At 44.1% G+C, this 24,512-nt stretch overlaps 1 protein-coding gene across 1 annotated transcript in view; it reads right to left on the bottom strand.

Moving 5' to 3' along the window:
* Positions 1 to 8,990: 8,990 nt before the first annotated feature.
* LOC139420445 (limb region 1 protein homolog) overlaps positions 8,991 to 24,512 on the bottom strand; it is a 142,073-nt gene continuing 126,551 nt past the window's right edge. Inside the window, exon 16 of the mRNA XM_071170586.1 lies at positions 8,991 to 10,131. Within this exon, the coding sequence (XP_071026687.1) occupies positions 9,938 to 10,131 (194 nt within the window). The 3' untranslated portion in view covers positions 8,991 to 9,937. The remainder of the gene's footprint in view (positions 10,132 to 24,512) is intronic.

The following is a 24,512-nucleotide window of genomic DNA, read 5'->3' as shown; positions in this document are numbered from 1 at the left end:
TCTTATATGGAAGAGACAGATACAAAGACATACGGGGATTATATTATATTTAAGTCCAAACACACACAGGTGCAGTGCCTTCAGAAAGTATTCACACCCCTTGACTTGTTCCACATTTTGTTGTGTTACATCCTGAATTTAAAATGGATTAAATTGAGATTTTGCGTCACTGGCCTACACAAAATACCCCATAATGTCAAAGTGGAATTATGTATTGAGAAATGTTTACTCATTCATTAAGAATGAAAAAATGTAATGTCTTGAGTTAATAAGTATTTGACCCTTGGTTTTGGCATGCCTTAATATTTTTTATATATATATATGTTTTTCACCTTTATTTAACCTGGTAGGCTAATTGAGAACAAGTTCTCATTTGCAACTGCGACCTGGCCAAGATAAAGCATAGCAATTCAACACATACAACAACACAGAGTTACACATGGAATAAACAAACATACTGTCAATAATACAGTAGAAAAATATATATTCAGCATGTGCAAATGAGGTTGGATAAGAGAGGTAAGGCAATAAATAGGCCATGGTGGCGAAGTAATTACAATATAGCAATTAAACACTGGAATTTTAGGGTGTGCAGAAGATGGATGTGCATGTAGAGATACTGGGGTGCAAAGGAGCAAGATAAATAAATAAATAAGCTTCAGTGATTTTTGCAGTTCATTCCAGTCATTGGCAGCAGAGAACTGGATGGAGAGGCGGCCAAAGGAAGAATTGGCTTTGGGGGTGACCAGTAAGATATACCTGCTGGAGCGCGTGCTACGGGTGGGGTGCTGCTATGGAGACCAGTGAGCTGAGATAAGGCAGGGCTTTACCTAGCAGAGACTTGTAGATGACCTGGAGCTAGTGGGGTTTGGTGACAAGTATGTAGCGAGGGCCAGCCAACGAGAGCATACAGGTCACAGTGGTGGGTGGTATATGGGGCTTTGGTGACAAAACGGATGGCACTGTGATAGACTGCATCCAATTTGTTGAGTAGGGTGTTGGAGGCTATTTTGTAAATGACATCGCCGGGAGTAAGTATTTGCTTAACAAGTCACAAAATAAGTTGCATTGAATCTGTGTTAATTAATAGTGTTTAACATGATATTTGAATGACTACCTCATCTCTGTACCCCACACATACAATTAAGGGTGTGTTTGTAAATTCAATCTGGCATTCTAAATTCCGAGCTTTGTCAGATTGTCAGATTGTAAATTCAGAGCGTGTGGCGCACACTGGACGCTCTGGTCGAGGAGTAGGGTTGATCCGAGCGTTCTGACCTCACAACTGCAGTCAAGCACCTAAGCTCACTGGCTAATGTTGGCTAGCTACTTCCAGAAATAAATGAGAGAACACCCCACTCTGACCATTTTACAGGCCCTAGCAGAGCTGGTTAGGCTGTTTTCATGTTATCCAGAGCGTTGGTGACTGTAACTGTGCTGCTGGAAACTTTTTAATAAAGTTTTTTTGCCAATGTTTACTGAACACCGGCCATATTGAACGGGTGTTGGTTGTTCGTAAATTCATCAGTTATTCTGTGAATTTACGAATGCACCCTAATTTTCTGTAAGGTCCCTCAGTCGAGCAGCGAATTTCAAGCACAGATCCACCCAAAAGACCATGAGGTTTTTTCCAAAGAAGGGCACATATTGGTAGATATAAAATTTTAAAAATACATTGCATATCCCTTTGAGCATGGGGAAGTTATTCGTTACATTTTGGATGGTGCATCAACACCCAGTCACTACAAAGATACAGGCATCCTTCCTATCTCAGTTACCGGAGGCCAATGGTGACATTATAACAGTTACAGAGTTTAATGGCTGTGATAGGAAAAAACTGAGGATGGATGAACAATATTGTAGTTACTCCACAATACTAACCCAAAATGACGGAGTGAAAAGAAAGAAGCCTGTACAGAATAAAAATATTCCAAAACATGCATCCTGCTTGCAATAAGGCACTAAAGTAAAACGGCAAGAAATGTGACAAATAAATTAACTTTATGTCCTGAGATACAAAGATTTATGTTTGGAGCAAATTCAACACAACACATTCAAGCATGGTGGGGGCTGCATCATGTTATGGGTATACTTGTCATCGGCAAGGATTGGGGAGTTTTTGGGGGATGAAAAGAAACGGTATTGAGCTAAGCACAGGCAAAATTCTAGAGGAAAACCTGGTTCAGTCTGCTTTCCAACAGACACTGGGAGACAAATTCACCTTTCAGCAGGACAATAATCTAAAACACAAGACCAAATATACGCAGGAGTTGCTTACCAAGATGACATTGAATGCTCCTGAGTGGCCTAGTTACAGTTTTGACTTAAATCAGCTTAAAAATCTATGGCAAGACTTGAAAATGTCTGTCTAGCAATGATCAACAACCAACTTGACAGAGCTTGAAGAATTTTTAAAAGAGTAATGTGCAAATATTGTACAATCCAGGTGTGCAAAGCTCTTAGCGACTTACCCATAAAGACTCACAGCTGTTGCTGCCAAAGGTGATTCTAACATGTATTGACTCAAGAGATTGAATACTTATGTAATCAATATATATTTGGGGGGTTTTCTTCCACTTTAACATTAGAGGATTTTGTGTAGATCGTTGACAAAAAATTACAATTAAATCCATTTTAATCCCACTTTGTAGCACAACAAAATGTGGAAACATTCAATGGGTGTGAATACTTTCTGAAGGCACAGTACTTAGTTAAACCATCTCAATCATGTATTCTGTGGGGTACTTGAAATGGAGAAGAGAAGGGCACAATGTGATTTGTCTGGATGAGAGAAGAAAGATAGATCATTATGTTCTGATATTCTCCTCTGCTCTCCTCTCAAAATATATGGTCCACAGTCACTCTTAAAAGGATGAGACTATGACATCACCTCCTAGTCTGAATACCCGTCAGTAAAATGAAAGAGTGGGGGGGGGGCAAAGGAAACAGGAACCAATTTCTTTGACTAAAAATGTATCATGCAGGCGCATAGGAGTGCAGGAGAAATATCAGATATGTGTGAGATGTGTGTGTGGGACATTTCTATTGGAGGGATATCACAAAATTAGAATTTTTCTTTTCTACAAATGTTCACAACACACAATAACACAGCCAGACAGCCACACAGACGAACACACAAACACTCTGGCCACATGATCCTGTGATCACCATGGCTCACATGTGGCCAGCCCCCCCCCCTGGAGGTTGTTGGGCCCCAGACAGCATATAATAGCAAAATGTGTAGAATTGCCAGAAATGTTCTCCGGGGCCCCAAATCCGATAGTCCGGGACTGCACATAGTAGACATACACAGGTACACACGTGTAAACTCACTCAACCCCCCCGGAAACTCCCCAGACCCACACACGGCTCTGACCACAGCAAACTGATCCCATTCTCCAAAGCCCTCTATTTCCTATTACTAAACAAAGGCCGGGTCAGGAAGAATTCCAGATTGTCTATAAACCCCGTAAGTAGCCAGGAAAAATGTTAAGCCGTTTTAGTGTTCCTTTCTTTCCTTTTTTTCACTTCCCATAATCATGCGCTCTCAGGCAGAGGTGTAACATTTTTCACCAAGAGGAAGTAAACATACACGCACTCTCTGCTTCGCCTCTTCTCACCTTTTCGTAACTGTGGGCGTGTTGTCATCTAAAAATGTGATATTTCACCTTGAACATGACACACATGTATCCCAACAGTATGAGGCAGAAGTGCTCAGCGTCCTTACAGACCCCTGGGACTTATGCAGGTGAACACATACGCTGAAATACCACACTTCTACACGGTGGATGCGTCCCAAATGGCACCCTATTCCCTTTATAGTGCACTACTTTTGACCAGAACCCTTGTCAAAAGTAGTGCACTTTAAAGGGAACGGGGTGCCGTTTGAGAAGCAAGCAGACATTTCCTTAAGTAAACCCTGTCAACCAAGTGTCAATCCTATAGCACATGATCAGACTGTACAACTATATTGCTTGGAGAAATCTAAGCAAACAAAAGGTTAGGATTGTTACATTTCAAATTTCATCAACGTGGATCAATGGAGTTCTCCTCTTGACTCCAACTGTAAATGAATGTTACATTGATGCAACCGGTATGGAAAAATAGATTATCCCTCAAAGCAAATGCATGACATGCTGACAACTGGAGTCCGTCTTGGAAGACGAACATTTAAATACAGTCTCTCACATATCTCTCACTGCCCGGCTGACTGAGAGTCTACCCTTGGAGTAGCATGTTTTTTTTTAAAGTCGAAGGCAGCACCATAGTGTCAAGCGGGGTCATCACAATAAACATTTTTGTTCAGCTTTTCAGGAGAGACTGCCTTAGTTTTCTCCTTTAAAGAAACCCAAAAGACGTGTGGACAGACACCTCAGTGGACCAGCTAAGCTGTTGCTAGCAGACATGCTCTGTTATGAACCACGGCCACTTCAGTCAACAGGATATATCTGGCCCGAAAAACACAAAAAAAGAGACGTTTCAAGATGCCCTCTTCTTCTTTTTTCCCTTCTTCTAGCTCTCTCTATCCTCTAAGACTGATACACAGCTCTTGCTCCCTGCCATCTAATTCTCTCTCTGGCATGTCGGGGCATAATTCAAGCTAAAAGGTGAAAAGCACTTCATCAAATGAATGGCTAAAATCCAGCAGACCGTTATTATTATCAGTCCAAATTGACTCGGTGGGTTCCTGTGAAGAAGACGGAGGTGCAACAGAGCAGCACACGTAATCTCTAACTGGATATAATTGCTAGTTGATGGGGGGAGGAAAGAAGGAGGGAAGGAGTACAGGGGATTGCCATACATGTTATGAAGATAAACACGATACTCTGTTTCTATGCTCCTCTCTTCACATGTGGTTTCTTAATATCGGGTCATCTAGCCTGCATCTGTTCTTAAAAAAAAAGGCAAGTGCTTGGAAATAGTTAATTATATATAATTAATGATATATAATTAATTATACGCTGTGCGGTTAAACGTTGTCTGGGTTATTGGTGTGGCAGCACGTTAAAATGTTTGCCATTCATAATTTCTAGGGCTTTTTTTTGTTGCTGTTTGAGGGTTTACTACAGGACCAGGCTTGTTGACCTGTCTGTCTGCAGTGTTTAGTCGACCCGTGAAGGCTGCATCCCAAACGACACCCTATTTCCTACACGACATAGTGCACTACTTTTTCAAAAGTAGTGCATTTACATTACAGCAGACACTCTTAAAGTTGTGAGTGCGTACATTTTCATACTCCCCCCTCCCCCCCAGTACTGACCCCCCCCCCCATGAGAATCAAACCCACAACCCTGGCCTTGCAAGCAGCATGCGCTACCAACTGAGTCACACAGGAACACATAGTGTATAGGGTGCCATTTGGGACCCAGATGTTACGTCTTCTTTGTTTGTGTATTCAGAAATAAAACAACGACTCTTTCGGGGAGTCCAGACGACACCCGAAGTCCCGTATTGAAGAGGAGACAGTCCTTTTCCGTTTAAGTGAGTTATGCACACCAGCCCGAACAAACATAGTGTCGAGATTCTCATCCTCCTAAAACCTCTGTCAAAGCCTTATTGGATGTGTAATTTACAATGTGGTTATCATCTGATATCAGTTTACTGTATGTGTAATGGTTCTCCTCTTCCTCTGAAGAAGAGGTGTAGCAGGGATCGGACCAAGACGCAGCGTGGTTATAATTCATGGTTCTTTTAATAACGAAACTATACATGAAATAGACTATAAAACAAGAAACATGAAAACCCGAAACAGTCCCGTGTGGTACAAACACTGACACAGGAGACAACCACCCACAAAACCCAACACAAAACAGGCTACCTAAATATGGTTCCCAATCAGAGACAATGACTAACACCTGCCTCTGATTGAGAACCATATCAGGCCAAACATAGAAATAGACAAACCAGACACACAACATAGAATGCCCACCCAGCTCACGTCCAACACTAAAACAAGGAAAACACACAAGAACGATGGTCAGAACGTGACAGTATGACTCAATAATAATCCAGTGTCATTGCCACACAAAATGATTGACATTTTAGTAGTTTGGTAATATGCTAATCAAATGATTGTAATTGTATGGGTGACATTGCAGCGACTTGCAGAGGATATCCCATTTCTTATGAGTTTCTGGGGAAAATGATCGTCCGTCTAGTCTTAAACATGTGCTTGATATATGAGACGGATTGCTGTCAAAAGGTTGGAAATGAATAATCTCATTCATTTGGATTGAAATCTACCTCCATGCTCATATGACTTTTCATGACTTGGATTTTTTCAATCTCCATTTGATGTGTTCTCACTGTGAGTAGCAGCAGCAGCTAATGCACAGGTATCAAGAGGAATGGCAGGACTGCTCCTGCCTGCACACTGTCAGACACACTTTCTTGTGGCTTCCTAAATAGAGTTGGCTGGCACGAGAGATGAAGGGGACTGCTGTGAAGTTAAACATAGAAGATCATGTCTCGTTTTTTTGATGTTCTCAAGCTCGACCCTTTGAACACAGGATGTGTTTGCTGGGTTGTTTTCAACTCAATTAGCTGAGAGCTTAGCCGTATTTATCCTAGAACCTGAGATAGAATGCTAAATGTTTTTGTGTTTGTATGACATTCCAAAATGATGCAAACTAAATACAGTATGATATTTTGTATCATATTTTGTAGTAAAAAGTACAAAATATGATATTTTGTACTTTTTTAGAGTGATTACTTAAACGATGACATGAGGTCACTGGTGCCAACTTGATTTTATCCAGGCACTCTAAAAAACCCTCTACGACTGAGTTACAATTCAAATGCCTCATCTGAACCCATTGCCATGCATTCTCAGAGGGGGGAAGTGTATTAAGGAATATAAATTACAGGGATATGAAATGACAAAGCATTTTTGGTGTGTCCTAAAATAAGACGATAAACGATCTAGGCGTCTGGTACCTGGAGGTGTTATGTTTTTATGCATTCACATTAATTATTCTCATCATGGTCTGGAAAGTGCAATTAACTAGAAACATTCAACGAATGGTGAACACACAGGGCTGATTCTCTAATATTGTTCACACACGAGCTGTCTATTATTCTGTAATGAGGTGGGAGGATGTCTTGAAATCAGTTTCGAAGAGAAGTCTTGCACACAACTCATTTTGTTGTAGTGTAGAGATGGACCTGGCGTCTCAATTTGAATTTTGCCCCACCAAATCCAAGGCTATAGTGTAAACAGAAAATGTGGATATCTGATGTGGAAGAAAAGCAGATCTTACTTCACATATTTTGTTAGTGTAAAAACGCAAAATGTCTGTGTTCCATTCCCTCTGTGATCTGATCTGGAGTCAGTGTAAAGGCAGGTGTGAAGCAGGAGTCGTACTCTGGAGCATTGCTCTGCATTCCTCCTCCCCTCACAACCAGGATAGTGAGAGCTTCTTGTAGCTCTGCCAGGATGTCACTCGATACAAGGGCTGGAGAAACAGTTTCAAGCTCCTTGACTAACAGCTTCCTCTGTCAAATGTGTCACAAGAGTTATGTCTCTCTCCCTATAACTTTCTCTCTCTCTTTCTCAGTCTTTGATGATGTGGAGAGGATCCAACTCAATGAGGAGGAGGAAGAGGGGGGTGTTGGTCGGGACACAGGTGAGAGTTTCTCAATCTAGAGGAGCAGGCAGCTGCAGCAGTAAGGATTCTGGCCTGGTGTTGGTGCTGCTGACAGATCCTTGTCTTCACTGGGGCTATGGCACCACTTCAGCCCAGCCTAGAAGCACCTGACCCGGGTCATGGCCTGCCTACCTGCCCCAGGCTCTCTGCTCCTCCAGCTCCATTACACTATCACAGCACACCCAGCTAGCACATTTGGTTCCTTGTAAGTTGTAGAAACGAAGCCATACGTTTCCTGACCAGTAAAACCATTTTTTTAGAAATAGAAATTAACATTTTGGCTGTTCTGGGATTGTTTATTTTTAGGTTGCAGGGAGGTTCTGATAACATTTTACTCTGGTTCCTTGAAAAGTTTTACTAAACTGATAAGGGAAATTCTAGGTTATTTGGAGGTTTTCAAATAATTTCCAAAAAGTTCACTGAATGTTTCAATAAGACTTTTAACAACACCGCTAGCTTATTTTTGGTTAACTTTTTTTTTTTTTAACTCCAAGTACAGATAGAAATTAATTTCCCCACTGGCTCCAGGTCATCTATTAGTCTCTGCTAGGCAAAGCCCCGCCTTATCTCAGCTCACTGGTCACCATAGCAGCACCCACCCGTAGCACTATATAGGCCACTATGGCCTATTTATTGCCTTACCTCCCTTATCCTACCTCATTTGCACACACGGTATATAGACTTTTCTATTGTATTATTGACTGTATGTTTGTTTATTCAATGTGTAATTCTGTGTTGTGGTTTGTGTTGCACTGATTTGCTTTATCTTGGCCAGGTCACAGTTGTAAATGAGAACTTGTTCTCAACTAGCCTACTTGGTTAAATAAAAAAATAAAAACATTCAAATCAACTTGATCACAGTGGGAGTTGTTGAGTCATGGCTATCTGCCACGGTGTCACCTTGAGCTGAAGGTTCCAATTATGTAATCCTCACTTCACTCAGAGATAGTGTTAGGGTAAGACAAGGTAGGAATCTGCTACTTCATCTACTATAACGGGGTGGCAGGTAGTTTAGTGGTTAGAGTGTTGGGCCAGTAACCAAAAGGTTGCTAGATCGAATCCCCGAGCTGACAAGGTAAAAATCTGTTGTTCGTCCCCTAAACAAGGCAGTAAACCCACTGTTCCTAGGCTGTCACTGTAAATAAGAATTAATTCTTAACTGACTTGCCTTGTTAAATATTTTTTTTTACATGGAATGGGAAAAAAGACACCAACCTTCTCTCTGGCATCTTTTTAGAGTTGTAGCCTAACACAGACAACAGGGAAAACAAAAATACGCAGGATGATTGAGCCGTTGATGCTTTTAAAAGGTGCCATTGTTAACGCTCAGCGGCTTTTCAGTTCTTTTTGAATATGGTGCTAATATGGCAATGATGGTGTCTTTTATCATATAGCAGACTCTTTCAAATTATGTGAAGTAGTGTGGGGAAAAGGAACAACTTGGGTGTCCATGAAGAGTTGGAAGAGGGGGAGGAAAATGTCAGTGACTATGTCCCAAATGGCACCCTACCCTTATATAGTGCACTACTTTATATCAGGGTCCATAGGGTAGTTTTTGGCAGAAATGTCTTCTGGAAAATGTATACTTTCATGTGCCTTAATAACAAAATTAGTTTGCCATTTGTAAATATGAATGAAATAGATCAATTACAAGCCAAGTTGGTTTGGCCACGGAAAAGACAGGAACCTTCCTGCTAGTCATGATTGGCTGAGATAATGGATGGGCTGGACATACATATATGCTTCTGTCTATAACAAGAGCGGCTCAGTGTGTGTATGTAATCCTTTCTAACACAGCCTTTTTGAAAGATATTACGAAGACTCTGCAAAAAACACCTGTCTCCGGATTACATCTTCAAACTAAGGGCAACCATGGCAACCGTGACAGAGAGGATGAAGCGTTCATCCACGTATACTGGTAAGAGAGTCTAGGTAGCTACATTTTCAGATATTATACGTTTCTAGTTTTGTCAGAAAGTCATTTTCATTGCAAGTTAAAGCATACTGTCAGCTAGCTAATGCTATGTGTATGATCTGTGTAGTAATATTATTCGTATCTCAGAACCACATGCATTGCTAGTTTTAGCCTAATGTTAGCTAGCTAGCTAGCTAGCTAACATTGAACCTAGTTGGTTAGCTTTAGCTAACTGTAGATTCATGCAGGATAATAACGTTATGAGTTGGGATTATGGTTAATTGTTTAGCTAGCTAGCTTCATGTCTAAACAAAATAATCCACTATGTGTAACGAGTGCGCTGAGAGTTGGCAAGCAAGTACAGGGAGTGAGTGTTTTAATAAATAAACACGAAACACAAAAATCGCACTGACATGAAACAGAGTCCATAACACCTGAGGAAAGAACCAAGGGGAGTGACAGATGTAGTGAAGATAATCAAGGAGGTGATGGAGTCCAGGTGAGTGTCATGAGGCGCTGGTGCACTTGACGAGGGTGACAGGTGTGAAGGATAATCAGCAGCCTGATGACCTAGAGGCCAGAGAGGGAGTATACGTTACACTATGCAAGTAACAATTTTACTGTACCATTTACACCTTCTGTATCCTGTGCATGTGACAAATACACTTGTGAAGAACAACATGTCTTTTTCTTCTTCTAGGGGGTAGATCAGCTTTAATACTGCTGATAGATTGTAGCTTCCATCAACGTAGTTGTCTGCATCACTTCCAATCCCCCATATATTGGTTTGAAAATATATACATATAATATAAATATATACATACAAATATACATACATACATGTCTTGCACCAAAGTCAAATTAGGATATAACGTAGACCAAGACACAGTTTCCAAGTAAAAAAATTCTCCAGTAGAATGCCCTGCTTTTATTCGTCACACTCACAACCGTAAGCTCATTTCTGTAAATAATGATCTTGTTGTGAGTTTATTTTCCTGTAATAATGAATACAAATGAGCTAAAATTAAGATGTTGTCAACTATATGATAGTTGGTTGGCTTATTGCTGTTATGTTATTTTGGACCAGCAGGCTGCTGATGTCACGCAGTCTGTTGTTCTTTGTGATTTTACTTTCTCATAACGACAACGTTCATAACGACAACAACAACGTTATACTGTTATGGTGAGTGAATGAGGACCCAAAAGCGAACTAACTTAAACAGAGCTTCTTTAATAACCAAACATAGGTAGGCTCAGATAGACCGGCAGATTCCGACAGGACAGGACAAGGTTACAGCAAACATGACGATAGTCTGGCTCAGGCATGAAACACAAACAAGAATCCGACAAGGACAGGAACAGAAACAGAGAGAGATATAGGGACCTAATCAGAGGGAAAAAGGGAACAGGTGGGAAACGGGGTGAATGGGTAGTTAGAGGAGACAAGGAACAGCTGGGAGAAAGCGGGGGAGAAAAGGTAACCTAACAACGACCAGCAGAGGGAGACAGGGTGAAGGGAAAGGACAGAGACAAGACACAACATGACAGTACCCCCCCACTCACCGAGCGCCTCCTGGCGCACTCGAGGAGGAAACCTGGCGGCAACGGAGGAAATCCTCGATCAGCGCACGGTCCAGCACGTCCCGAGAGGGAACCCAACTCCTCTCCTCAGGACCGTACCCCTCCCAATCGACAAGGTACTGGTGACCACGGCCCCGAGGACGCATGTCCAAAATCCTGCGGACCCTGTAGATGGGTGCGCCCTCGACAAGGATGGGGGGGGGGGGGGGGGGGGAAGACGAGCGGGGGCGCGAAGAACGGGCTTAATACAGGAGACATGGAAGACCGGGTGGACGCGACGAAGGTATCGCGGAAGAAGAAGTCGAACTGCGACAGGATTAATGACCCGAGAAATACGGAACGGACCAATGAACCGCGGGGTCAACTTGCGAGAAGCCGTCTTAAGGGGAAGGTTCTGAGTGGAGAGCCAAACTCTCTGACCGCGACAATATCTAGGACTCTTAGTTCTACGCTTATTAGCAGCCCTCACAGTCTGCGCCCTATAACGGCAAAGTGCAGACCTGACCCTCTTCCAGGTGCGCTCGCAACGTTGGACAAAAGCCTGAGCGGAGGGGACGCTGGACTCGGCGAACTGAGATGAGAACAGCGGAGGCTGGTACCCGAGGCTACTCTGAAAAGGAGATAGCCCGGTCGCAGACGAAGGAAGCGAGTTGTGGGCGTATTCTGCCCAGGGGAGCTGTTCTGACCAAGACGCAGGGTTGCGAAAAGAAAGACTGCGTAAGATGCGACCAATAGTCTGATTGGCCCGTTCTGCTTGACCGTTAGACTGGGGGTGAAAGCCGGAAGAGAGACTGACGGAAGCCCCAATCAAACGGCAAAACTCCCTCCAAAATTGAGACGTGAATTGCGGACCTCTGTCCGAAACGACGTCTGACGGAAGGCCATGAATTCTGAAAACATTCTCGATGATGATTTGTGCCGTCTCTTTAGCAGAAGGAAGCTTAGCAAGGGGAATGAAATGAGCCGCCTTAGAGAACCTATCGACAACCGTAAGAATAACAGTCTTCCCCGCTGACGAAGGCAGTCCGGTGACAAAATCTAAGGCGATGTGAGACCACGGTCGAGAGGGGATAGGAAGCGGCCTGAGACGGCCGGCAGGAGGAGAGTTACCGGACTTAGTCTGCGCGCAGACCGAACAAGCAGCCACGAAACGACGCGTGTCATGCTCCCGGGTGGGCCACCAAAAACGCTGGCGAATGGAAGCAAGCGTACCCCGAACGCCAGGGTGGCCGGCTAACTTGGCAGAGTGAGCCCACTGAAGAACGGCCAGACGAGTAGGAACGGGAACGAAAAGAAGGTTCCTAGGACAAGCGCGCGGCGACGGAGTGTGAGTGAGCGCTTGTTTTACCTGCCTCTCAATTCCCCAGACAGTCAACCCGACAACACGCCCCTCAGGGAGAATCCCCTCGGGGTCAGTGGAGGCTACTGAAGAACTGAAGAGACGAGACAAAGCATCAGGCTTGGTGTTCTTAGAGCCCGGACGATAAGAAATCACGAACTCGAAACGAGCGAAAAACAGCGCCCAACGCGCCTGACGCGCATTAAGTCGTTTGGCAGAACGGATGTACTCAAGGTTCCTATGGTCAGTCCAAACGACAAAAGGAACGGTCGCCCCCTCCAACCACTGTCGCCATTCGCCTAGGGCTAACCGGATGGCGAGCAGTTCGCGGTTACCCACATCATAGTTACGTTCCGACGGCGACAGGCGATGAGAAAAATACGCGCATGGGTGGACCTTGTCGTCAGAGAGGGAGCGCTGAGAAAGAATGGCTCCCACGCCCACCTCTGACGCGTCAACCTCGACAACGAACTGTCTAGAGACGTCAGGTGTAACAAGGATAGGAGCGGATGTAAAACGATTCTTGAGGAGATCAAAAGCTCCCTGGGCGGAAACGGACCACTTAAAGCACGTCTTGACAGAAGTAAGGGCTGTGAGAGGAGCGGCCACCTGACCGAAATTACGGATGAAACGACGATAGAAGTTCGCGAAGCCGAGAAAGCGCTGCAGCTCGACGCGTGACTTAGGGACGGGCCAATCAATGACAGCTTGGACTTTAGCGGGATCCATCTTAATGCCTTCAGCGGAAATAACAGAACCGAGAAATGTGACGGAGGAGGCATGAAAAGTGCACTTCTCAGCCTTCACAAAAAGACAATTCTCTAAAAGGCGCTGGAGGACACGTCGAACGTGCTGAACATGAATCTGGAGTGACGGTGAAAAAATCAGGATATCGTCAAGGTAAACGAAAACAAAGATGTTCAGCATGTCTCTCAGGACATCATTGACTAATGCCTGAAAGACAGCTGGAGCGTTAGCGAGGCCGAAAGGAAGAACCCGGTATTCAAAGTGCCCTAACGGAGTGTTAAACGCCGTCTTCCACTCGTCCCCCTCCCTGATGCGCACGAGATGGTAAGCGTTACGAAGGTCCAACTTAGTGAAAAACCTGGCTCCCTGCAGGATCTCGAAGGCTGAAGACATAAGAGGAAGCGGATAACGATTCTTAACTGTTATGTCATTCAGCCCTCGATAATCTATGCAGGGGCGCAGAGACCCGTCCTTCTTCTTGACAAAAAAAAACCCCGCTCCGGCGGGAGAGGAGGAGGGGACTATGGTACCGGCGTCAAGAGCTACAGACAAATAATCCTCGAGAGCCTTACGTTCGGGAGCCGACAGAGAGTATAGTCTACCCCGGGGGGGAGTGGTTCCCGGAAGGAGATCAATACTACAATCATACGACCGGTGTGGAGGAAGAGAGGTGGCCCTGGACCGACTGAACACCGTGCGCAGATCGTGATATTCCTCCGGCACCCCTGTCAAATCACCAGGCTCCTCCTGTGAAGAAGAGACAGAGGAAACAGGAGGGATAGCAGACATTAAACATTTCACATGACAAGAGACGTTCCAGGAGAGGATAGAATTACTAGACCAATTAATGGAAGGATTATGACAAACTAGCCAGGGATGGCCCAAAACAACAGGTGTAAAAGGTGAACGAAAAATCAAAAAAGAAATGGTTTCGCTATGATTACCAGAAACAGTGAGGGTTAAAGGTAGCGTCTCACGCTGAATCCTGGGGAGAGGACTACCATCCAGGGCGAACAAGGCCGTGGACTCCCTTAACTGTCTGAGAGGAATGTCATGTTCCCGAGCCCAGGTCTCGTCCATAAAACAGCCCTCCGCCCCAGAGTCTATTAAGGCACTGCAGGAAGCTGACGAACCGGTCCAGCGTAGATGGACCGACAAGGTAGTGCAGGATCTTGAAGGAGAGACAGGAGTAGTAGCGCTCACCAGTAGCCCTCCGCTTACTGATGAGCTCTGGCTTTTACTGGACATGAAGTGACAAAATGACCAGCAGAACCGCAATAGAGACAGAGGCGGTTGGTGATTCTCCGTTCCCTCTCCTTAGTCGAGATGCGGATACCTCCCAGCTGCATAGGCTCAGCTCCCGAGCCGGCAGAGGAAGATGGTAGTGATGCGGAGAGGGGGACAACGGAGAACGCGAGCTCCTTTCCACGAGCTCGGTGACGCAGATCAACCCGTCGCTCAATGCGAATAGCGAGTTCAATCAGGGAATCCACGCTGGAAGGGACCTCCCGGGAGAGAATCTCATCCTTTACCTCTGCGCGGAGACCCTCCAGAAAACGAGCGAGCAAAGCCGGCTCGTTCCAGCCACTGGAGGCAGCAAGAGTGCGAAACTCAATAGAGTAGTCTGTTATGGATCGATTACCTTGACATAGGGAAGACAGGGCCCTGGAAGCCTCCTCCCCAAAAACAGATCGATCAAAAACCCGTATCATCTCCTCCTTAAAGTCCTGATACTGGTTAGTACACTCAGCCCTTGCCTCCCAGATTGCCGTGCCCCACTCACGAGCCCGTCCAATAAGGAGAGATATGACGTAGGCGACACGAGCAGTGCTCCTGGAGTAAGTGTTGGGCTGGAGAGAAAACACAATATCACACTGGGTGAGGAACGAGCGGCATTCAGTGGGCTCCCCAGAGTAACACGGCGGGTTATTGATTCTGGGCTCCGGAGATTCGAAAGCCCTGGAAGTGGCCGGTGGATCGAGGCGGAGATGGTGAACCTGTTCTGTGAGGTTGGAGACTTGGGTGGCCAGGGTCTCAACGGCATGTCGAGCAGCAGACACTTCCTGCTCGTGTCTGCCTAGCATCGCTCCCTGGATCCCGACGGCTGAGTGGAGAGGATCCGAAGTCGCTGGGTCCATTCTTGGTCGGATTCTTCTGTTATGGTGAGTGAATGAGGACCCAAAAGCGAACTAACTTAAACAGAGCTTCTTTAATAACCAAACATAGGTAGGCTCAGATAGACCGGCAGATTCCGACAGGACAGGACAAGGTTACAGCAAACATGACGATAGTCTGGCTCAGGCATGAAACACAAACAAGAATCCGACAAGGACAGGAACAGAAACAGAGAGAGATATAGGGACCTAATCAGAGGGAAAAAGGGAACAGGTGGGAAACGGGGTGAATGGGTAGTTAGAGGAGACAAGGAACAGCTGGGAGAAAGCGGGGGAGAAAAGGTAACCTAACAACGACCAGCAGAGGGAGACAGGGTGAAGGGAAAGGACAGAGACAAGACACAACATGACATATACTTTTTCATAACGACATAACGACAAAATTCATAACGACAACGTTGTGTTTATACTTTTTCATCACGACAACGTCAACGTTGTGTTTATACTTTTTCATCACGACAACGTCATAACGACAAAGTTTGATGTCGGACGACAATAGAATGTTCATGATGTCACTGCGGCAACTGTATACAGACATGTCGACATGGTATAAAACAGCCTTAGTCTTGAAATCTTTGGTTGTTTAGTACAATACCACACTCACTCTGTTTAGGACATGGCCTCACATGCGAATCATTAACGAGATGGATGGGACTAAGGCTTAAGCAGGTGTGAACGAGGCTGAATGGTTGTAGACAAATAAGAGCTCTCCAGTAGGTGTACCAAAACATTCAAGGGCCATTTTCTCAAAAGTGAAGAGTTTATCAACTTTCAAAGCAGAATAACTTTCCCATTGTTCCTCAACTGTAGTGTATGATATACCATGTTGTAGCTATGAGTCTTTACTTTTATCCAATGTAAAAAACACCATTTAAAATGTTGCTACATAAGACCAAATCGAGCCGGCCTGTCACATTTTCCCTATCTGCCGTTTGCACATCTGACTGTGGAAAAGGGAGATTAGATGCCTTTAAAGTTTGTATCAATAATGAATGTTATGCCTGGGCAAATCACTGAATATTGTCAATGGAAATGATGTAGCTAACTCATTGTTTTGCACCCATTGAGGATTTGGAATACTTTTATTTTTCTAAATGTTCTTGAGGATTAGCCTGAATATAATCTTGGAAACCCAGAACCAGATTTCACGAGACCAAATGCTCAGTTTAGTTCTGTTTTTTAGTTTTTTTATTTAACTAATTTTGGAGATGTTGAACTAGTGCGAGTGACGGAACCAGAGCGCTTCCTCTTTGATAGTCCACAACATTTACAAAAGATGCCAGGTGTAGGTGCACCCCCACAGTTCGAGATTCATCCAAATAACCAGTGACACAAAACCAGTGCACCAAAATAATTGTTCCTCGTTATCTGACAGATCCCAGTCTTCCGACAGAGGTAACGTGTTTTCTTCTATCGCGAGAGACTAGCCCGAAATATTAACTTTCATAATGGTTTTGCAGTGCTATATTAATGAGGATGTACAACAAATACAGTTGCTATACATACATTCTCATACTTTGAACGTGCATGCATTGATCGTGTAAGAAAATCTTTGAATGAAGAAGTACATTTGTACTGGTTGGTAGACAAACTATTTGAGTAGAACATGTTAATGTTCATTTGATAACACCGTGCTGCACAGCCACAGTGCACTTACCCTGCTGTAGAAAGAATACCCTGCAACACAAACTCACATTATTATCCTGACTAATTTCATTATGATAATTGATGACAGTAAAGGAGGGGACAACATTTAAGGGTCAAGGAAACTGCATCTCTGTCTATTTGCCTTTAGCTGCAACGCTACAGGATGCATAACATTTATTATGTTCATGCCTAAACCTCTGGCATTAAATTGGCTATATGCATTGTATCAGATACAAATTGGGCCCTATTGATAGGCCGATAGCATTGTCTTCCAAAAAAGCACTGCAACACCAGCCAGAGGCCACACCTTCTCTCGACCAAGGTGGAAATCACTCAGCTAGCTACAATCCATCATGCTAAACCATCTGCAGCCTAAACGTTTTATTGGAACGGAAATATGTAATAAAAAAGTGATATGTACATCTCTTTATAAATCAGCCTCTCTTATCTGAGTTGTAATCAATTGGCAGATCCACATTTGGGATCAATCAGACATTCCTGTGCACTTTGTCAGAGCCTGCAGCATATTTGCATCCAGGGTCGCAGCCAGCTAACCTGGGAGAAGGAGGATTGTCTTTCTGCTGGCGACCACATTCGGGCTCTGGATTCAGTTCAAGTGTATCCTGAATTCCACAGCGGTCTGATGGGAGGAGTGATTTGAACTACTGTAAGTACTCCCTCAAATACTGTACATACATGTCACGTCTGCTGCAGCTCTCTGATCCAATTAGTTACTCATGTGGATTAATGACTTGGATAATATTCAATTCAATAACTACTGTATTCACTGTGACAGCAAAATATGGGTGAGCATGTCTGCATCTCTCTCTCTGTCCCTCTGGGGGCAAGAAGAGGAAATGCAACTCCTCTCACTCAACATCTACATGCATAACGCAATGCTGTGTGCACCGCAAGTGTCCCTGGTTTTGTCACGAGTAAACAATTTTACGTAACGGGACATTTATCTATTTGTTTGAATATATGCCATCACGTTCTTTTAAATAAAAATAGAAAGTTCTATTCAGTTATGTTAAATAGAAAGTTCTATTAAAACTGGATTGGGTACTTTGACACCGCAAATTCATTCCCCCTTCTGAGGGCGCTGGACTGTGAAATGACTCGTAAAACGGCTCATAGTTTAGTCTGTATTTTCCCATGGAAATGATAGATTGAGGATTACCTAGCAGTAACTATACTAGTCATCTCTGGCAATTATCTGTAAGTATCATCATTGTTTAGTTGAATACCCTCTGCTATTATTTTTCTTTCACCATGAATTAGGGCCTATGAAAATTACAGGTTGGAGGCCTGTCTCACTGTATTACGGCCTGTAAGTGCTGATATTGATGGGAAGGTAATGGTAGTCCTCGGCCCTAAATGTAAACAGTATCTAAGGTGATATTTATTCTGCTCTCACGTGGAGTGTTGTGGAGCAGAGCACTGGGGTAAAGGCAGGAGTGAGGCCTGTTGTGGATCTGTGTGGGTCAGGCCCTAGCCTACATATTATACATACCTCATGAGTGGCACAAGTCTGGCTAAGAAAGAAAATATGTAAAAATGTAAAATTACATGTTTGTAAATGTACATTTACAATGTCTGAAAATACGTACGATAAAGTGTTATGACGTAATGCCTAGAGGCTGGCATTAAAACGGACATTGTCAGTTACAGTTGAATTTGCTAGCACTGCCTGTTGTGCAAAATCTTCAACAGAGTGCAATAGACTACAACTTCTTAGCCAGGTAAGTATTTTTTCCCCGTGAACTCTGTTTGTAGTTGTGAACCAGATATGAATGTGTGATCAAGAGATCTGGCAGTCATCCACAATCTGTTCAGCTCCACTCCCCAGCTGAGATCTTAGTGACACTGAAACACATCTACTACCTTGAGTGTTACTTACTCTCCAATCAATCTGACTGCCAGCTCCTCTATTCAGGTTTAAGGGGCTGTTAAATTGTTATGGTTAATTTAAAACCGGGAAGCTCTTGTTACGCAACACCTCCTGAAACAGCTCTCTTGACACCCTCGCAGTGGTTAAGATATTCCGTTTTCATCTGTTAGTGGGTCGCCTTCTCTGGGAATGCAAACTGCATTCTCCGGGGTAGAATGTAGAATAGAATACGGCCGATAGCTTTCAATCAGAGCTTCTCTCAATGCAATCACACTGTCATTGTTCGTCTCATGTTGTGGAAAGCGCCTTTTGACAGAGCCCTGTAATGAATCACCTGGCCAAGTCTTTTGGAAAGGAGCGATTCAGATCCCATCGGCAGCCTTTTTCATAGAGTTAGAAGGGGTTGAAAAAACGACATTCAATTCATTTCTCATGCTCTTTTATGTCTGCTGCTTTTCATTGGAACACAGTGTTTTAAAAGTTATTCACTGCAGCATCCCCTCTCTTTTCTTCTCGCAGAGCTTCGCAAAGCAAATATCTAGCAGGGTAGTTCATAAAGAAGGGGTTTTACTTACTCAAGGTGCTGACGGCAGGGCACACTGTTATGTTGGAGGCTTAGAAAAACAAAACTTAAGCCAAACTGGCAGAGGCTTCTAATTGTACCGCGTTCATCTGGTGAACAATTATTTATTTGCTCAATCTTTTGTTTTGTAAAGCCATAGCGATGAAGATTTTTTTTTTTTTTAACTTTGACCAAAAAATCAATTCTACTATCAACTTCCAAGAGTCAAGTATGGGGACAAATATAAACTTGCAGGAACAGCATGCAAGCACATGATCTCTGGTGCAATATCAATGTTTTTCAAAAGGCTGAATACATCATAGGAAAACCAACGGACAAAATAGTGTAACTGACACTCCCTAATACTAAGCAGTGAAGATGAGTTGAAGCACCTTTGATTTACAGTGCATTCGGAAAGTATTCAGACCTCTTCCCCTTTTCCGCATGTTGTTACATTACAGCCTTATTCCAAAATTAATCAAATAAGAATGTTCCTCGTCAATCTACACACAATGCCCCATAATGACAAAGCGAAAACAGGTTGAGACATTTTTGCTTAAAATGTATAAAAATAAATAAATAAATGAAGTACCTTATTTAGATAAGTATTCAGACCCTTTGCTACGTGATTTGAAATTGAGCTCAGGTGCATCCTGCTTCCATTGATTATCCTCGATGTTTCTACAAGTTGATTGGAGTTACCTGTGGTAAATTCAATAGATTGGACATGATTTGGAAAAAGGCACAAACCTGTCTATATTAGGTACCACTGTTGACAGTGCATGTCAGAGCAAAAACCAAGCCATGAAGTTGAAGGAATTGTCCGTAGAGCTCCGAGACAGGATTGTGTCGAGGCACAGACATGGGGAAGGGTACAAAATAATGTCTACAGCATTGAAGGTCCCCAAAAACACAGTGGCCTCCGTCATTCTAATAACCACCAAGACTCTACCTAGAGCTGGCCGCCCGGCCAAACTGAGCAATCGAGGGACAAGGGCCTTGGTCAGGGAGGTGACCAAGAACCCGATGGTCACTCTGACAGAGCTCCAGAGTACCTCTGTGGAGATGGGAGAATCTTCCATAAGGACAACCATCTCTGCAGCACTCTACCAATCAGGCCTTTATGGTAGAGTGGCCAGATGGAAGCCACTCCTCAGTAAAAGGCACATGACAGCCCACTTGGACTTTGCCAAAAGGCACCTAAAGAACTCTCAGACCATGAGAAACAAGATTATCTGGTCTGATGAAACCAAGATTGAACTCTTTGGCCTGAGTACAAAGCGTCACATCCGGAGGAAACCTGGCACCATCCCTACGGTGAAGCATGGTGGTGGCAGTATCATGCTGTGGGGATGTTTTTCGGGGACTGGGAGACTCGTCAGGATCGAGGGAAAGATGAACCGAGCAAAGTGCAGAGAGAAAATCTGTACAGAGCACTCAGGACCTCAGACTGAGGCAAAGGTTTCCCTTCCAACAGGACAACGACCTTAAGCACACAGCCAAGACAACAGGAGTGGATTCGGGACAAGTCTTTGAATGTCCTTGAGTGGCCCAGCCAGAGCCCGGACTTGAACCTGATCTAACATCTCTGGAGAGACCTGAAAATAGCTGTACAGTGATCCTCCCCATCCAACCGAGAATCTGCAGAGGAGAATGGGAGAAACTCCCCAAATAGAGATGTGCCAAGCTTGTAGCGTCATACCCAAGACGGCTCTAGGCTGTAATCGCTGCCAATGGTGCTTCAACAAAGTACTGAGTAAAGGGTCTGAATACTTATGTAAATGTGATATTTCCGTTTTTTATGAAAAACTGTTTTTGATTTGTCATAATGGGATTTGTGTGTAGATTGATGAGGGGGGGAAATGATTTATAAGGCTGTAATGGAACAAAATGTGGAAAAAGTCAATGGGTCTGAATACCTTTTGAATTCACTGTACCTGTAATGTAGTATGCATTCAATTCCTGTAAAACATCACTGCAAACTGTTGTTTATGAGTGTTATTACACTAATATCATTGTAAAACATGTATACCAAGCTCATTTAATTTAGACAAGCAATATACTTTCCTTAGCATTTAGCTACAATGGGTAGACCATGCCCTGCTATGCCTATGTACACTCTGTTCTTAAAGGGGTACAAATGCTTGTCATAGTACACTGAAAGGTACTTCCTTTGTACCTTTAGTAGATAAAGTGACTTAAGAAAAATTTCATACCCCTTCCACATTTTGTTGTGTTAAAGCCTGAATTCAAAATGGATTCAATAGATTTTTGTTCTTACCCCTACACACGATATCCCATAATGACAAAGTGAAAACGTGTTTTTAGAAATGTTTGCACATTTACTGAAAATAAAAGAAGGAAATATCTAATTGACATAAGTATTCACACCGCTGAGTCAATACTTTGTAGAAGCACCTTTAGCGGCGATTACAGCTGTGAGTTTTTTGGGGGGTAAGTCTCTAAGAGTTTGCACACCTGGATTGTACATTTGCCCATCATTACGCTTCATTCTATAGTTAGAGGACTCCTGATATCTCCAGGAGTGGTAAGTACAGTGCATTCGGAAAGTATTCAGACACCTTCACTTTTTCCACATTTTGTTGTGTTACAGCCTTATTCTAAAACGTTTTCAATTGTTTGTTTTCCTCATCAATCTCCACACAATGCCCCATAATGACAGTCCCTTGATATTGTGGCTCTGACGGAGACAAACACTGCTACTCCAGCTGCTCTCTCTTCATCTGACTATGTTTTCTCTTATAGTCTGAGAGCATCTGGTCGTCGCGGTGGTGCCACAGGTCTACCCATTTCTCCTAAGTGGAGATTTGATATTTTCTCCCTTTCTCACCTGTCCATCTCCTCATTTGTGAATTCCATGCTGTCACTGTCACTTGTCCACTCAAGCGTAACATTATTGTAATCTATCGTCCACCGGGTGTCCTTGGAAAGTTCCTCAATGAGCTTGACACTGTGATAAGCTAATTTCCTGACGATGGCTCACCACTCTTCGTACTTGCAGACTTCAACCTCCCGATGTCTGCCTTCGATTCATTTCTTTCCAACTCTCTCTTTCCCATCCTTGCCCCTTTTGGCCTCACCCTTTCCCAATCCCCTCCAACTCACAGGGCAGGCAATACACGTGCCCTCATTTATACTAGAAGCTGCTCACCTACTGATTTCACTGCAACCCTCCTCCAGGTCTCTACTTTGTTTCGTTTTTCTGTCTCCCTTCCCTCCAACCCTAACCACTCAGCACTTACCCAGATGATCATGCGCCGTCACAATCTTCAATCTCTCTCTCCCACTTCTCTCTCCTCTTCTATCCTATCATCTCTCCCTTCTGCTAAATCCTTCTCCTGTCACCTGATTCTGCCTCTTCGACCCTACTCTCCTCCCTTTCCGCATCCTATGACTCGCACTGTCCCTTTTCCTCCAGGCCGGCTCAGCCCTCACCTCCTGCTTTGTGGCTGCGTGACATTGCGAGCTTACAGAACAGGGCTGCGGGCAGCTGAGCGAAAATGGAGGAAAACTAAACTTCCAGAGGACCTATCATCCTTCCACTCCCTCCTCTCTACCTTCTCTTGCTCTGTAGCCACTGCTAAAGCCACTTTCTACCTTTCTAAAGCCACTTTCTACCTTTCAAGCTTCTGCCTCTAACCCTAGGAAACTCTTTTCTACATTCTCCTCCCTCCTTAATCCTCCACCCCCTCCCCCTCCCTCCTCCCTCTCTGCGGACGACTTTGTCAACCACTTTGAAAAAAAGGTTGACGACATCCACTACTCATTCACTCAGCCTATTGAGTCCACTGGTCTCACTCACACAGAACTATCCTACACCTTGACCTCTTTCTCCCCTCTCTCTCTGGATGACATGCTGTGACTAGTGAGGTCTGGCCACCCGACAACCTGCCGCTCAACCCCATCCCTCTTCCCCTCTCCAGACCATCTCTGGAGATCTTCTCCCATTCCTCACGTCCCTCATCAACTCATCCCTGACCACTAGCTGCATACCCTCTGACTTCAAAATGGCCCGAGTTGCTCCCCACCTCAAGAAACCAACACTTGACTCATCTGACATCAAACTATAAACTTCTATCCCTTCATTATTTTCTTTCCAAAACACTTGAACGTGCTGTCTCTGATCAACTTTCTCGTTATCTCTCTCAGAACAATCTTCTTAACCCTAACCAGTCAGGCTTCAAGATGGGTCACTCAACCGAGACTGCTCTTCTGTGTGTCACGGAGGCTCTCCACACTGCCAAAGCTGACTCTCTCTCCTCTGTTCTCATCCTCCTAGATCTATCCACTTCCTTCAACACCGTGAACCATCAGATCTTCCTCTCCACCCTCTGAGGGCTGGGCGTCTAAGGCTCTTCACACTCTTGGATTGCATCCTAGATGCAATCCAAGAGTTTTCAACCTTCCCAAGTTCTCTCATGTCATCCCGCTCCTCCCCACACTCCACTGACTTCCAGTCGAAGCTCGCATCCACTACAAGACCATAGCGTTTACCTATGGAACAGCAAGAGGAACTGCCCCTCCCTACCTTCAGGCTATGCTCAAAACCTACACCCCAACCCGAGCACTCCGTTCTGCCACATCAGTTCCCTTGGCCCTCCCACCTCTACGGGGTTCCACCACCCCAATGGTGGAACCAGCTTCCCCCTGAAGCTAGGACAGCAGTCCCTGCCCATCTTCCGAAAACATCTGAAACCCTACCTCTTCAAACAGTATCTTAAATAATCCTCCTCCTCACCTCGACCCCACCCCCACATTTAAAAAAATGATAATAATGAACCAGCACTTGAATTTGACACCCGCTCCCCTTCTAGCTCTGACTCTACTGATAGCTATGTTATTGAGGAAAAATGTACTTTCTATGACTGTGATATGTGGTTTTCCCATCTAGCCATCTTAAGATGAAACTGTAAGTCAGTCACTCTGATAAGAGCACCTGCTAAATGACTAATATCTAAGACTAAAATTCTTCAAGCTCTGTCAAGTTGA

This window comes from Oncorhynchus clarkii, chromosome 11 (genome assembly GCF_045791955.1).
Source record: "Oncorhynchus clarkii lewisi isolate Uvic-CL-2024 chromosome 11, UVic_Ocla_1.0, whole genome shotgun sequence".
NCBI lineage: Eukaryota > Metazoa > Chordata > Actinopteri > Salmoniformes > Salmonidae > Oncorhynchus > Oncorhynchus clarkii.
This window is presented reverse-complemented; position numbering and strand designations above follow the sequence as displayed.